General features: G+C 44.9%; 1 protein-coding gene across 4 annotated transcripts in view; it reads left to right on the top strand.

Moving 5' to 3' along the window:
* Nucleotides 1-11,998, top strand: part of LOC106584314 (acyl-CoA-binding domain-containing protein 6) — a 36,344-nt gene extending 24,346 nt beyond the window's left edge. For 2 of the 4 annotated variants that reach the window (XM_014169422.3, XM_014169424.3), the window contains 2 exons: nt 9,778-9,808; nt 11,516-11,998. In XM_014169422.3, the coding sequence (XP_014024897.1) occupies nt 9,778-9,808; nt 11,516-11,670 (186 nt within the window). In that variant the 3' untranslated portion in view covers nt 11,671-11,998. Of the gene's footprint in view, nt 1-9,777; nt 9,850-11,515 lie in introns of all 4 variants that reach the window. The other 2 variants (XM_014169423.3, XM_014169425.3) reach the window with 1 other exon arrangement.
* The last annotated feature ends 1,723 nt before the right edge of the window (nt 11,999-13,721 follow it).

Consider the following 13,721-nt stretch of genomic DNA (forward strand, 5'->3'; position numbering starts at 1 on the left):
CTTCTACAGAACGTCTCTGCTCAGCCACACAGACGAGTGGTGAAATTACACCGCTCATACAGTACATTTGACATTTATACCTGCTGGCAGAGGTTATATGGCACATGTTTAAATGAAAGTAAAACGGCCGCACGACCATTTTTAAAAGTCCCAATAGGATCATGCACAGATGTGGATTTATTGTATGAAGCACCGTGTAAAGAAGTAGCTACGTGACTCATATTCCTGCTGCAGGTAAGAAGAAAAGTCCCTCTTTGCAGTTAGTGTTGTAACTACCTTTCTTATTGGCTTCTCACAATTTGTACAGTCAACAATTTATTTAATCCACATAAATTGCGCTGAGCATTAAAGCTGTCCTCAGCTGCTTACTGATGGAGAGCGAGAGAACAAAGTGACTGTTTTCCTCTTCGGGGTCCAGTTAGTTCTCAACCCCACTTTATGGGCCTCTCTCCCAAATGCATGCTGCCTGGCCATTGATTTTCATATTACACTCTTATGTATTTATTTATTTTCTATATTTCTTTTTAAACATCATTGATGATCCACTCGACTTGGAGCACACCAATGTTAATTCCCTGCCACTCTCCCCCATGCTAATGGATTCTGCGGAGTCCCTCGGGAGCAAGCAAGAGCAGTGGGAGAGGAGGAGGGGGAGGGTGAGAGAGAGACGAGAAAGCGGAAGAGGTGCCGGGGGAGGGAGAGAAGTACAGTATACACGAGGAGGAAAAGAAGAAGGGGGAGAGTTCTCCTTTCCCATCCTCCAAAATCACAGAACCGGTGGAGAACAATGTGCTATAATATATTGATCCTCTGACACTAAAGCATGGTAAACATACATGTGTGTCTGCGTTCTTGCAGGGTGCATACTGTGGTTGTGTTCCTTTAAAAATCAACCCCAGACTATAGTTTTAATCAACCTCAATCTGAATACCAAAACACAGACAGGTCTTGGTTTCAGAAACCCAATAGTTCCCAGCAGACATTGTTGGAAGAATCCATTTCCAAACGGTTTCAGTTGATTAGGACGTTGAGAAGAGCGTCAGACCTCTTGGAGTGGTCTTGGCCATTTGCTTCAGGCCCCTGAGCTCTCTGGTTCCTCTTCTCCAGGAATTGTATAAAATATTACAGTGTGCTTTAGAGAGCATGTGAGGCGGTTTATTGGCACACGGGGTGACCTGCTGTGGAGCCCGGAGGCAGGCGAGGGGCAGCCCAGGCACCTCAAGGACACTTTGGGGAAGTGCTAATTTGCACCAGCATGGCAGAGCTCACACGCTGAATGGCAAGGTTAACACTCACTGCACAGATTCAATTAGGGGTGCCACTGTCTTCTGATCCCTTTACCTCTGGATACCCAGCTCCCTCACACACACACACACACACAGAGTCACAGATGCACACAACCAGATAAACAAAAGCTGCTGTCTCTTTACAAGAAAATCACGGATATTCGGATTTAAAAAAATTACATTTCCAGTTCATGTGCTCCGTAACATAAAAAGATCACTGGCAGTACAGAACGCCACTCCTGTGATGAACTTCAAACAGACGGGAACAGTAGAGTGTCTGTATTTGATCTGGAGACATCTGTTCAGCCTGTCAGTGTGCTGTGTGTGTCCTGTGGTCTACTTTTAATGGAACACAGTAACATAGAGACCACAGGCAGTACCATAGAGTACCCAGCAGCAGGTCTTCAGAGACCTGGAATAACCCGGGATCAGCCTGTTCTCCTCTGTCTTTCTGAGACTCTGATTAATGGCACCTGCTCATCGTAATGGTATCTGCATATGAATGGTGGAGGGTTCTATCCATGCTCCCTTTACAAGTCCCACTGCAAGCCCTGGAGACTGCCGAGCCTTTCTCCCCTCTCTCTCCCTTCTCCTCAGCGCCATTGTCATTATACAAGTCAGCTGCAGCTGCATGCATTGATCATAAATCATAATTGCTTGTCAATTTTTCCCACTTGTTTAATGTGGCTGTCAGGGACAGTGGAGCGAGAGAGAGGGGGAGGGAGGGAGAGAGAATGGGGGCGTCGGTTAGAGAGTAAGATGTAGCTGGAATAGAGAATGGTGTTAAAGGATAAAAATCCCACAATGGCTTTCAGCACACCTACCATATGACATGGGCAGTTGCAGGATTGCTGTGGTATGAAAAGAAGAAAGCTTTTAATTGCTGGCCATGAAGAGCACAAACCCAAGCCCTGCCTGTTGCCTCATGCTGCAGCAGGTTCTACAGATGGCAATGGATTTGAGAGAGCATATTTCTCTACGGAATATGTCTGGCTCATGTAGACAAACCTACTTTTTCTGTGGTGTACTGGAAAGACCTTGTTCTGTAACCGTTTTGTTCCCTATCTCTTTCTCTCTCACTTTTTTTCATGTTTCTTTCTCTCTATCCATCTTTATCTCTGTTTTATGGTCCCGTTTACTCTCTTCATGTCTATCAATGTTATTTCACTCTCTCTCTCTGTCTGCAGCCTCTTTCCTCCCATGCTACTAGGAAGGCAAATTCCACCACTCCCCTCCAAGGGTGTTGGCTTCTACAAACAAATAGAGAAACAGGGATGGACATATTGATAGACTCAGTCACAAACATACAGATGTAAGATTTAAATTTGACCTATATTGTCTCAGTAAAATAATCCTAGGGCAACAGGATTTGAATGTTTAGTCCATAATGTTGCTTGATCGTTGGTTAGGCTATTAGCATGTCAAAATGAGGCTATATGAAAAGTGGAATACTGTTAATATAACAGTGTGTTAGTGCAGGTTTTCAGTGAATTTATGTAAATCATGACGCTCATCCGCATTTCCTGCGTCGCAGGGAAATTCTCAGCAACAAAAGAGTGATCAAATTAGGATCCTATATCTGTACACACAGAAAAAAAGGCAGCCAGACAAAAATATATAGTTTGATTCGCTTGTGCAGACCTCTTCAAATAACGTTGCATAACATTCTCAATCTGAAAAAACGGAATGATAGATTTGTGTAAGTAGTCTTTTTGCAGTACTGCCATCACACACACAGACCAATCAATTTCCATGGTGAAACTCTCCAAACCATATTGTCAATTGTGCCATTAGATCCAGTCCCCCTACTTCTCATTCCTCTCATCTGTTGTATGGAACCTGCTTCATTAAGCTGTATGCTGACATCCATCGAGGCATTTTTGCAAAGCAAGGAAAACTTTGGTGACATTTAAAAAAAGAGCTTTGCTGTGATGTGCTTCTGTAATGGGATGGAGAGCTACATAGAAAACTGCTACCTCCAGCTAGGAAGTCTCCTCCTTTTTCCAAAAGCAAATGGGAGACAATCCAATTTCTCCTGATTCCATCAAGCCCCTCTTGGAGCATTAGTAAATGCTGAGAGGAGAGGCGAGAGGACCCCCCCCCCTGGCTCCCAGACAAACAGGACCAGCCAGATTCCACACTGCAGCACTTTAAAGAGCCCAGTAAAGGGCAGAGCCCTCACCTCCACTAACATATATGGACCCTTTAGTCAGTCACAGTAGTGCACCAACCTGCAGGCTCCTACTTCTGGATTCTGCTGCCACATAGGCTATATACAATATATACCTTTAAAGGAAACCTGGTGCTTTTGGTTTCATAATTTTACTAAGATGTACAAACATGCTTTTTGTCTGTTTTTAAGTTAATATATTTTGAATACAAACTTATGTTTACATGTTTGGTTTGGCATTAGTTACTTCGGGTTGCCCACTTATTTTATACACTTTTAATCTGTGTTAATTGGTGTGTGTGTGTGTGTGTGTTGTGTCAAGTACTGTATGAGGCAACTTTTGCGTGTGTCATACCCTGGGAGTGTCCCTGCACACACCGTGCTGTCCCAGCCGTCCGGCACTAACACCAGATTAGTTGGAGGAAGCAGATTAAGACCTAAACCCCTTACAGTTTAATTATTCCTGTATGTATTTGTGTGCATCAAGGTCCCACTCGCTGCCTCTGCACTAAACATCTGCCACTCTGCCTCTATCGCATAGGGCAATAGACCAACTATATTGTGTGTGTGTGAGAGCGTCTGCCCACTGACATGCTTTTATTGTCCAGATTTGTACTTTTGTGTATTTTATATTTATACTTTGTACATCAAGTGGGATTAAACCTAACACTAACATTGTACTGAATACTCAACATTACCGTAGAGGCAGACCACAGGAAAATACTGTGTCTCTCCCGATCCATTTATGGTTGAGGACATTTGCATCAGTATTCTATCCATCTTGGGGGAATTGAACTCTCTAATGGAATCAGCAGGCCCCTGAAGTGGTGCTGCTCAGGGTAAACAATAGGATCTCACTCTGGGATCGTTGGAGAGAGCCTTTATCAAGCAGCGTAGGTGATCTCCCTCCCCCTTGTGCTCTGGGATGATTCCACAGTCTTTGTCTGACACTGGGTTGGTTCCACTAATGGTTGTCTTCACTGGTTAATAGGCTAGGGCCAAAGGCTAAGAAAAAGAGGATTTACTGATGTTCAAATCAAATCAAGCTTTATTCATACAGCAAATTTCCGACATGGAATGCAACAATGTGCTTCACAGAAGAAGAAAAAACAGGCTATTCCAGAGACTGGGGGCATAGTAACTAAAGGCTTCTCTCCATACCTCTTGATCCTAGGCTTAGGGATATTTAAAAGTCCAGTGCCGGAGGACCTGAGGGACCTACTAGGTACATACAGTTGATTCGGAAAGTATTCAGACCCCTTGACTTTTTCCACATTTTGTTACATTACAGCCTTATTCTAAAATGGATTAAATAAATACAAATCCTTAGCAGTCTGCACACAATATCCCACAATGACGAAATGAAAACAGGTGTTTAGACATTTTTGCTAATTTTGTTAATAATAAAAAACAGACCTTATTTACATAAGTATTCAGACACTTTGCTATGAGACTCGAAATTGATCTCAGGTTTCCTGTTTCCATTGATCATCCTTGAGATGTTTCTACAACTTGATTGGAGTCCACCTGTGGTAAATTCAATTGATTGGACATGATTTGGAAAGGTATACACCTGTCTATATAAGGTCCCACAGTTGACAGTGCATGTCAGAGCAAAACCAAGCCATGAAGTCGAAGGAATAGAGCTCCGAGATAGGATTGTGTCGAGGCACAGATCTACCAAAAAAATGTCTCTATCATTCTTAAATGGAAGAAGTTTGGAACCACCAAGACTCTCCCTAGAGCTGGCCGCCTGGCCAAGCTGAGCAATCGGGGGAGAAGGGCCTTGGTCAGGGAGGTGACCAAGAACCCGATGGTCACTCTGACAGAACTCCATAGTTCCTCTGTGGAGAAGGGAGAACCTTCCAGAAGGACAACCATCTCTGCAGCACTCCACCAATCAGGCCTTTATGGTAGTGTGGCCAGATGGAAGCCACTCCTTTGAGTTTGCCAAAGGCACCTAAAGACTCTCAGACCATGAGAAACAAGATTCTCTGGTCTGATGTAACCAGGATTGAACTCTTTGGCCTAAATGCCAAGCGTCACTTCTGGAGGAAATCTGGGGCCATCCTTACAGTGAAGCATGGTGGTGGCACCATCATGCTGTGGGGATGTTTTTCAGTGGCAGGGTCTGGGAGGTTAGTCAGGATCAAGCAAAGTACAGAGAGATCCTTGATGAAAACCTGCTCCAGAGTGCTTAGGACCTTAGACTGGGGCGAAGGTTCACCTTCCAACAGGAGCACGACCCTAAGCACACAGCCAAGACAACGTAGGAGTGGCTTGGACACACTTACTCATTCAAGGGCAAAGGGTGTGCAATGCTGTCATCAAGGCAAAGGGTGGCTACTTTGAAGAATCTCAAATATAAAATATACTGCTCAAAAATAATAAAGGGAACACTTAAACAACACATCCTAGATCTGAATGAAAGAAATAATCTTATTAAATACTTTTTTCTTTACATAGTTGAATGTGCTGACAACAAAATCACACAAAAATAATCAATGGAAATCCAATTTATCAACCCATGGAGGTCTGGATTTGGAGTCACACTCAAAATTAAAGTGGAAAACCACACTACAGGCTGATCCAACTTTGATGTAATGTCCTTAAAACAAGTAAAAATGAGGCTCAGTAGTGTGTGTGGCCTCCACGTGCCTGTATGACCTCCCTACAATGCCTGGGCATGCTCCTGATGAGGTGGCGGATGGTCTCCTGAGGGATCTCCTCCCAGAACTGGACTAAAGCATCCGCCAACTCCTGGACAGTCTGTGGTGCAACGTGGCGTTGGTGGATGGAGCGAGACATGATGTCCCAGATGTGCTCAATTCGATTCAGGTCTGGGGAACAGGCGGGCCAGTCCATAGCATCAATGCCTTCCTCTTGCAGGAACTGCTGACACATTCCAGCCACTTGAGGTCTTGCATTAGGAGGAACCCAGGGCCAACCGCACCAGCATATGGTCTCACAAGGGGTCTGAGGATCTCATCTCGGTACCTAATGGCAGTCAGGCTACCTCTGGCGAGCACATGGAGGGCTGTGCGTCCCCCAAAGAAATGCCACCCCACACCATGACTGACCCACCGCCAAACCGGTCATGCTGGAGGATGTTGCAGGCAGCAGAACGTTCTCCACGGCATCTCCAGACTCTGTCACGTGCTCAGTGTGAACCTGCTTTCATCTGTGAAGAGCACAGGGCGCCAGTGGCGAATTTGCCAATCTTGGTGTTCTCTGGCAAATGCCAAACGTCCTGCACGGTGTTGGGCTGTAAGCACAACCCCCACCTCTGGACGTCGGGCCCTCATACCACCCTCATGGAGTCTGTTTCTGACCGTTTGAGCAGACACATGCACATTTGTGGCCTGCTGGAGGTCATTTTGCAGGGCTCTGGCAGTGTTCCTCCTGCTCCTCCTTGCACAAAGGCGGAGGTAGCGGTCCTGCTGCTGGGTTGTTGCCCTCCTACGGCCTCCTCCACGTCTCCTGATGTACTGGCCTGTCTCCTGGTAGGGCCTCCATGCTCTGGACACTACGCTGACAGACACAGCAAACCTTCTTGCCACAGCTCGCATTGATGTGCCATCCTGGATGAGCTGCACTACCTGAGCCACTTGTGTGGGTTGTAGACTCCGTCTCATGCTACCACTAGAGTGACAGCACCGCCAGCATTCAAAAGTGACCAAAACATCAGCTAGGAACTGAGAAGTGGTCTGTGGTCCCCACCTGCAGAACCACTCCTTTATTGGGGGTGTCTTGCTAATTGCCTATCATTTCCACCTGTTGTCTATTCCATTTGCACAACAGCATGTGAAATTTATTGTCAATCAGTGTTGCTTCCTAAGTGGACAGTTTGATTTCACAGAAGTGGGATTGACTTGGAGTTACATTGTGTTTAAGTGTTCCCTTAATTTTTTGGAGCAGTGTATATTTTTATTTGTTTAACACTTTTTTGGTTACTATATGATTCCATATGTGTTATTTCTCTTCACTTTCTTCACTATTATTCTACAATGTAGAAAATAGTAAACAAATTAAAAAAATAACCCTGGAATGAGTAGGTGTGTCCCAACTATTGTATGCTGGATGCTGATAGTCAGGTTTTGACAGCCTTAGACCTTATCTCGCAACAACCTGGAACTCAACACAGTAAACACCGTGGAGATGGTGGTTGACTTCAGGAAATGCCCCCCGCCATCTCTCCCCCTCGAGATTGATGGCTCAGCCGTCAGCACGGCCAAGTCAATCAAATTCCTGGGAACCATCATATGCAACAACCTCAAGTGGGAGGACAACATCACAGTGGTGACCAAGGAGGCTCAACAGAGGATGATGTACTATCTGCGCCAGCTGTGGAAACTCAAACTCACTTGGACAATTCTGGTTCGGTTCTACACGTCTTCATTGGGTCCATCCTCACCTCTTCTATCACCGTTTGGGTCTGCGTCTGCCCTCTGCAAGGGCAAACTGCAGCGCATCGTCTGGTCTGTGAAGAAGGTCATCGGCTGTCAAGGACCTGCACGCCTTCAGGACAAGGAAGCGTGCAGGTAAGACCATCGCCCGCTCTTATATTTAAAAGATTCCACTCTGGCAGACAGTTCAGGTCATCATGATGAAAACCGCCCGTCACCTGAACAGTTGATGAAGTGACTTTTCATTAGTGATTAAGTGACTATTGGGATAAAAGTTTAGTACTTGGTCCCATATTTCTAGCATACAATGATTACATCAAGCTTGTGACTCTACAAACTTGTTTGATGCATTCGCTGTTTGTTTCAGAATATTTTGTGCCCAATAGAAAGTATTGGTAAATAATGTATTGTGTCATTCTGGAGTCACTTTTATTGTAAATAAGAATAGCATATGTTTCTGAAGACCTTAATGTCGACGCTACCATGATTACGGATAGTCCTGAATGAATCATGAATAATGATAAGTGAGAAAGTTAGACACAATTATCATACCGCCAAGACATGCTAACCTCTCACCATTACAATAACAGGGGAGGTTAGCATTTTTGGGGGGTAATGATATTTGTGCGTCTAACTTTCTCCCTCATCATTATTCACAATTAAGTTGTATATTCCCACTGTAATCAGACTATACTCCAGAGTTTTATGTTTACTGTATTTATATTGTATATTCTGTATGTTGATGTCTGTATTCTAACATTTAAGTCATTTAGCAGACGCTCTTATCCAAAGCGACTTACGGTAGTGAGTGCATACATTTTCATACTTTTTTTTCTCTGTACTGGTCCCCCGTGGGAATTGATCCCACAACCCTGGTGTTGCAAGCTCCATGCTCTGCCAACTGAGCCACATGGGACCCTGTTTGTACAATGGCTGTTGCTGACAGCACCTATTCTCTAAGTCAAATTCAGGGTATGTACATTTATTGGCGAGTAAAGGTGATTCTGATTCTAAAGAAGCAGCCAGTTAGCTCAGTGACTGGAGGTATTCTAGTAGTTTCCATCTGAACAGCGGCTAGCTGGTGACAACAATATTGCAGTTTGTCATCGTTAGGGGGTGAAAAGGCACGCTGGAGACGAATCCGCCTTGATGATGCGTGTCGTACACTGTCAGAGTTACACCAACCTCCTCACTCTTGGCCTCATGCCGCCTGCATACACAGCCCACAGGATTTACACCCCCGCTGACCTCTGTCCTAAATATTGTCTTTCTTCATATCAGCTCAGCTCCGGTCACAGACCATAGACACCACTTCAATTTGTCCCAAACGGTGGCGGTGCTCAGGGCAGACTGCTCCTTTGTACCAAGACCATTGTGTGATGGGACAGCCTCCATGGGTAATGCGTTTAGCACGTTCTCACCCCAGGACAATGACGAGAGACGCCTAGGCTTTGTTCCCTCCCTCTGAGCCTTTTGAGCACGGAGGTCTGCCTGGCCCATTGGCCACAGTGTGTTAACCTGTGGCAGAGGGCTCAGCTAGGGCTCAGGGGTAGATACTGGGCTGATGCCATTGCTTCCCCTGGTTCAGGCTGCTATAGAGTCTCAAGTTGAAAGGTTTAATCGTTCGCTCAGGTTGAGATCAATATTTAATATTTTCACATAATCCCCTTTATGGGGAAATCATTGGGTTTTTGATTTAGTCGAGAGGTAAAAGCAGTTTTCTCAACTGCAAAGTTTGCAAGCCACAACTTTACAACTGACAAGGTTACGTTTTTTTCATTGTTCTATGAGCAATGGTTGTCTCTATGATTAAGCTTGTTTTATATACCCTATTACTGTGTTATGGGTCTGCAAGTTAGACCTGTTTGTCTGGAACTCTTCTCAGGTTTCTTAACATTTCTCTCTCCTTTCACAGGATGACGAGGGCCAGACAGCACTGCATTATGGTAATCTTCCGGATATCACAGATTTTAATTTGGAATTCTGGGTGAATATGTCTCTAGGCTATGTTTGAGTGTGTATGTATGTATGTATGTATGTATGTATGTATGTATGTATGTATGTATGTATGTATGTATGTATGTATGTATGTATGTATGTATGTATGTATGTATGTATGTATGTATGTATGTACATGTAATGTAAATTGAATCTGTTTATGAGTGTGAACAGTTGTATGGGGATGGATGGGAAACCATGAACCATCTGCTCTCTTGGCCCTGCATATGTCCCCCTCTGCCTCTCTCTCATCCCCCTCTCTTCTCCCTCTTTTACTGCTGTTGCTATCTCAGGTGCCTTTCATCCATCAGCGTCTCTTTCATCCCTCCTCCTTGCCATCTCTCTCTGTCAGTGTGAGAGGGTGTGTGTTTGTGTGTGTGTTTGTCTGTATCTGTACGTATGGAGGGGCTGTGTGTAATAATCACCAGGTCTCCCCAAGGAAATCAACAGTGCTCCTCGGACTCTCAAGACCCCCTCCCATGGGCGGTCCCCATGTCCTCTGAGCCCTTGGTGTGTGTGTGTGTGGGGGGGACACACCATCTGGCCCTGGGCTGAGTGGGCGCTTGGCGGCTGCAGTGTGGGGACTGGTCACGTGGCTGGCGTACAGTAGACCACCACCACTGCCACCAAACCAGGCAGGGACAGGAGGATGGGGCATAAAAAAATGACTAATAAACATAAGCGATGAACTCCAGGAGACAAATAGCAGAGAATGAAAATTCATTTCCACCTCTATTTACACTGGGCCACAGTGGCTGGCAAATGATTAATTGAGGGTTTACTGCACACTATAAATTGTTCTCCTTCTCAACGACTCCCGGGGGGGGATGAGGGTTTTTACAGCCCAAGGCCCCGCACGGCGCACGCAGCCCGGAAAATAAAATAACATTTAGAAGGAGAAGAAAAATCTCGAACCTGACATAACCAAGCCTCTTGTTTTCTCCCTGCTAAGAACGGGTGGCACTTTAGCAACCTCTGGGCTGGAGGTTTAAAAGGGCCTGCTGTCAATCAGCCATTCCCGCTGACATCAGCCTATCACACAGGAGCAGGATAGCTCTCTATAAGAGGAGAGAGTGATTGAAAACACTCAGAGCGCGGAGGAATCTCAGTGCATCAGCGCTGTGACTCGCTAACTGGTTTAAGAAAATGCAAGCACTCTCCTCATATCTTAGCCTAGCTTGCAAGTCCTTTTAGTGGGAAACCAATTGCAAATCGGCACAAATTCAGTGTTTCAGCCAACCACAGGTTCAGGGCAATGTCAATGGGCATCCATATGACCTTTTCATTGACTCCTGCACTCAGGTTAAAAACGTAAGGAATATTAACACCAATGAGCTGTGCTTAGAGGCTGTGTTCAGACGTAGCTGTGTGCATCATGTCTCCAGTGACCTTGAAGCCTTTTGAAGGTGATCCTATCCTTTTCAATTTGTGATTTGGGTACTGTTAGATATACAGATAAGTGTATATTCTTGTCATACCGCCCAAAATGATATATGGAAATGGCTGCTTTCATGGCATGTCACCTGTAGTCAACCCTGGATCCTTTTACCTCTGAAGTGCATCACAATTATATCTCTTTCCTCTCTCTCTCTCATTCTCTCTTACCCTACTGTGTTACTCTGCTCCCTCCTCCCCTCACCCTCTCTGTCCTGCAGCGTCTGCGTGTGAGTTTGCTGACATAGTGGAGCTGCTCCTACAGGCTGGGGCAGACCCGTCCATTAAGGACCAGGAGGGCTCTCTGCCCGAGGAGGTCACTGAATCCAGCTCCATCTCCTCACTGCTGCGCCAGTACACCGCCTCCAAGGGCTAGGCCCAGCTACGCCATCCCCTCCTCTCCCTCTCCTCCCCTCCAGCCTGTGCCCATCCCAGACCTAGCATCCAGCCCTCTCAGTAATGATGATGATGTTTTTTTATTGTCACATACACCGGATAGGTGCAATGGTCATCCCACTCTGGCAGTGCAACCCGCCACCACTTCATCATCTCTCATGTCACATTCCAAGGAATCCATTCGTCATCATTGCTATTTAAAAAAAAAAATAAAGAAATGTCAACCAAAAAGAGGTTCCTTCTGTTTCGGATATTGTGTGTTACCTTTGGTTGTCTTGTGTTTGCTGATTAAAAATCTTTCAAATACATTTGGACAGCGTATGGACATTTTACCCTAGTAGTAAGTCAAACTTATTATTCAGAATAATGTTTTTAAGCATTTTTGTTGGCATCATTCTTGACAAGCAGAAGACAATGTAACTGTATTTAAATGTATCCTAAAAATAAACATCTAATTTGCAATTTTATATTCAGATGGAGCATGGAGAACTAAATGTTCAACCTTATCCCATGATGACTAACAACTATGTAACACACACACCGCCTGGCTAGGCCTCTTCATTTAAGTGAACTGTTCACCTAGCACATTCTGTCTCCCTTGGCCCACCCCACATACCCACACCCTCTGTTATGTCACTTAAAATATATTTGGATGTTCTCCAAATAGCCAACACATGGGCTGCCTCCAAATCTGCTTTAGTTTTTTGTAAGCCCTTCTGATCAGAGCAGTCTCTCTGGCACCCCCTCCCTCCCACCAGATGAGAATACTAAATCTGGAATCTCAGCTCTTAACCACCGCTTGATAAAGAAGCTAATGCACATTTGAACAAACAATGGGGACAAGCTGTAATCCCTCTTTCTCTCAATCTCCCTGAACACGAGGCATTAAATAACAGTCACCAAAAAGAGTCCTGCTGCGGCTGACTGCTGTCTGTCTGTCAGTCAGTCACCATGGCCCCAGTATACAGAACAGAGACGGCCCAGCCCAGACAGTCTGCTCTCTTACAGTATCACTGAGAGGGAGAGCTCTTATGACCCTCGGCTTGTTACAGAATGCATCCCTACACAACCAGGAATTATGCTGTTGGTATATTTGAAAAAGCTGTTTCGCCCATGTACCAGTAATTTCCTGAATCTGGATTGGGTTGGGTTAGGAGTCGGTGACGTCATACTCCCCGGGCATGTCTGCACAACTGTGACACTAAGCCCATTATGTTTCCATTATGGGCTTCAATTTTCTCTGAGCTTTTCACTTTTGACAGTGCCTCCTCTCAAACCTTCTTTACTTAACGTTTATGCATTTTTACAAGTCGCCTCTCTAACACCATTAGTGACAGATGGCCAAGGTTTGTTACGGGGATGAGCTGGAGCACTTTCCTCTCCCTCTCTTACTCTCCCCAGTCTGGGGGCTAAAAGCAATGGCATGTTGTTGTACTGGCTAACTCTTAATGCAATCTGCTCGCTAGTCCCCAGAACAGTATTGCTTGGAATTCAACAGTAAGCAAAATCCCAGCTCTGCTGTCTCTGCTGTTGAAAAGCATCCCTCTAATATCTTCACCAGAACTCGATAAGTCTCTGTTGCAAAGCTGTGTGTTTAGTGCATGATAAACAAGCGTTGCCGTCTGCTGCTACTCGAGGCGATAGTGATCCAAGCTGCTCCATAGACAAGTGTCTATATGGTTCTTCTCACCAGAATGTTCTAATAAGCAACATCTCACCAGGCACTGAAGCCAATATCCTGTTAACGACCCTCTCTCGCTTTAAATATATGTGAACTATCTAATTTCTGCTATATGATGACCCAGTGAAAATAACCTAATTTCACTTAAAACAGAAGAACAACCTTGAAGTTGTCATTGAGAAGCCTCTCTGTGACTCAAACCCCTTTAAAGCTACACTGTCATGGCAGCCATTGCTCATTATTAAAATAAGGCATAATTTGAGGAAAATATCCTGTCTTGATGTCCAAGATGAAGTTCAGTCTAAACCAAATATCTATTTACATGTTAATAAAATTGTTGCCTTCAGGAA

Source organism: Salmo salar, chromosome 23 (assembly GCF_965601325.2).
Source record: "Salmo salar chromosome 23, fSalSal1, whole genome shotgun sequence".
NCBI classification, from domain to species: domain Eukaryota; kingdom Metazoa; phylum Chordata; class Actinopteri; order Salmoniformes; family Salmonidae; genus Salmo; species Salmo salar.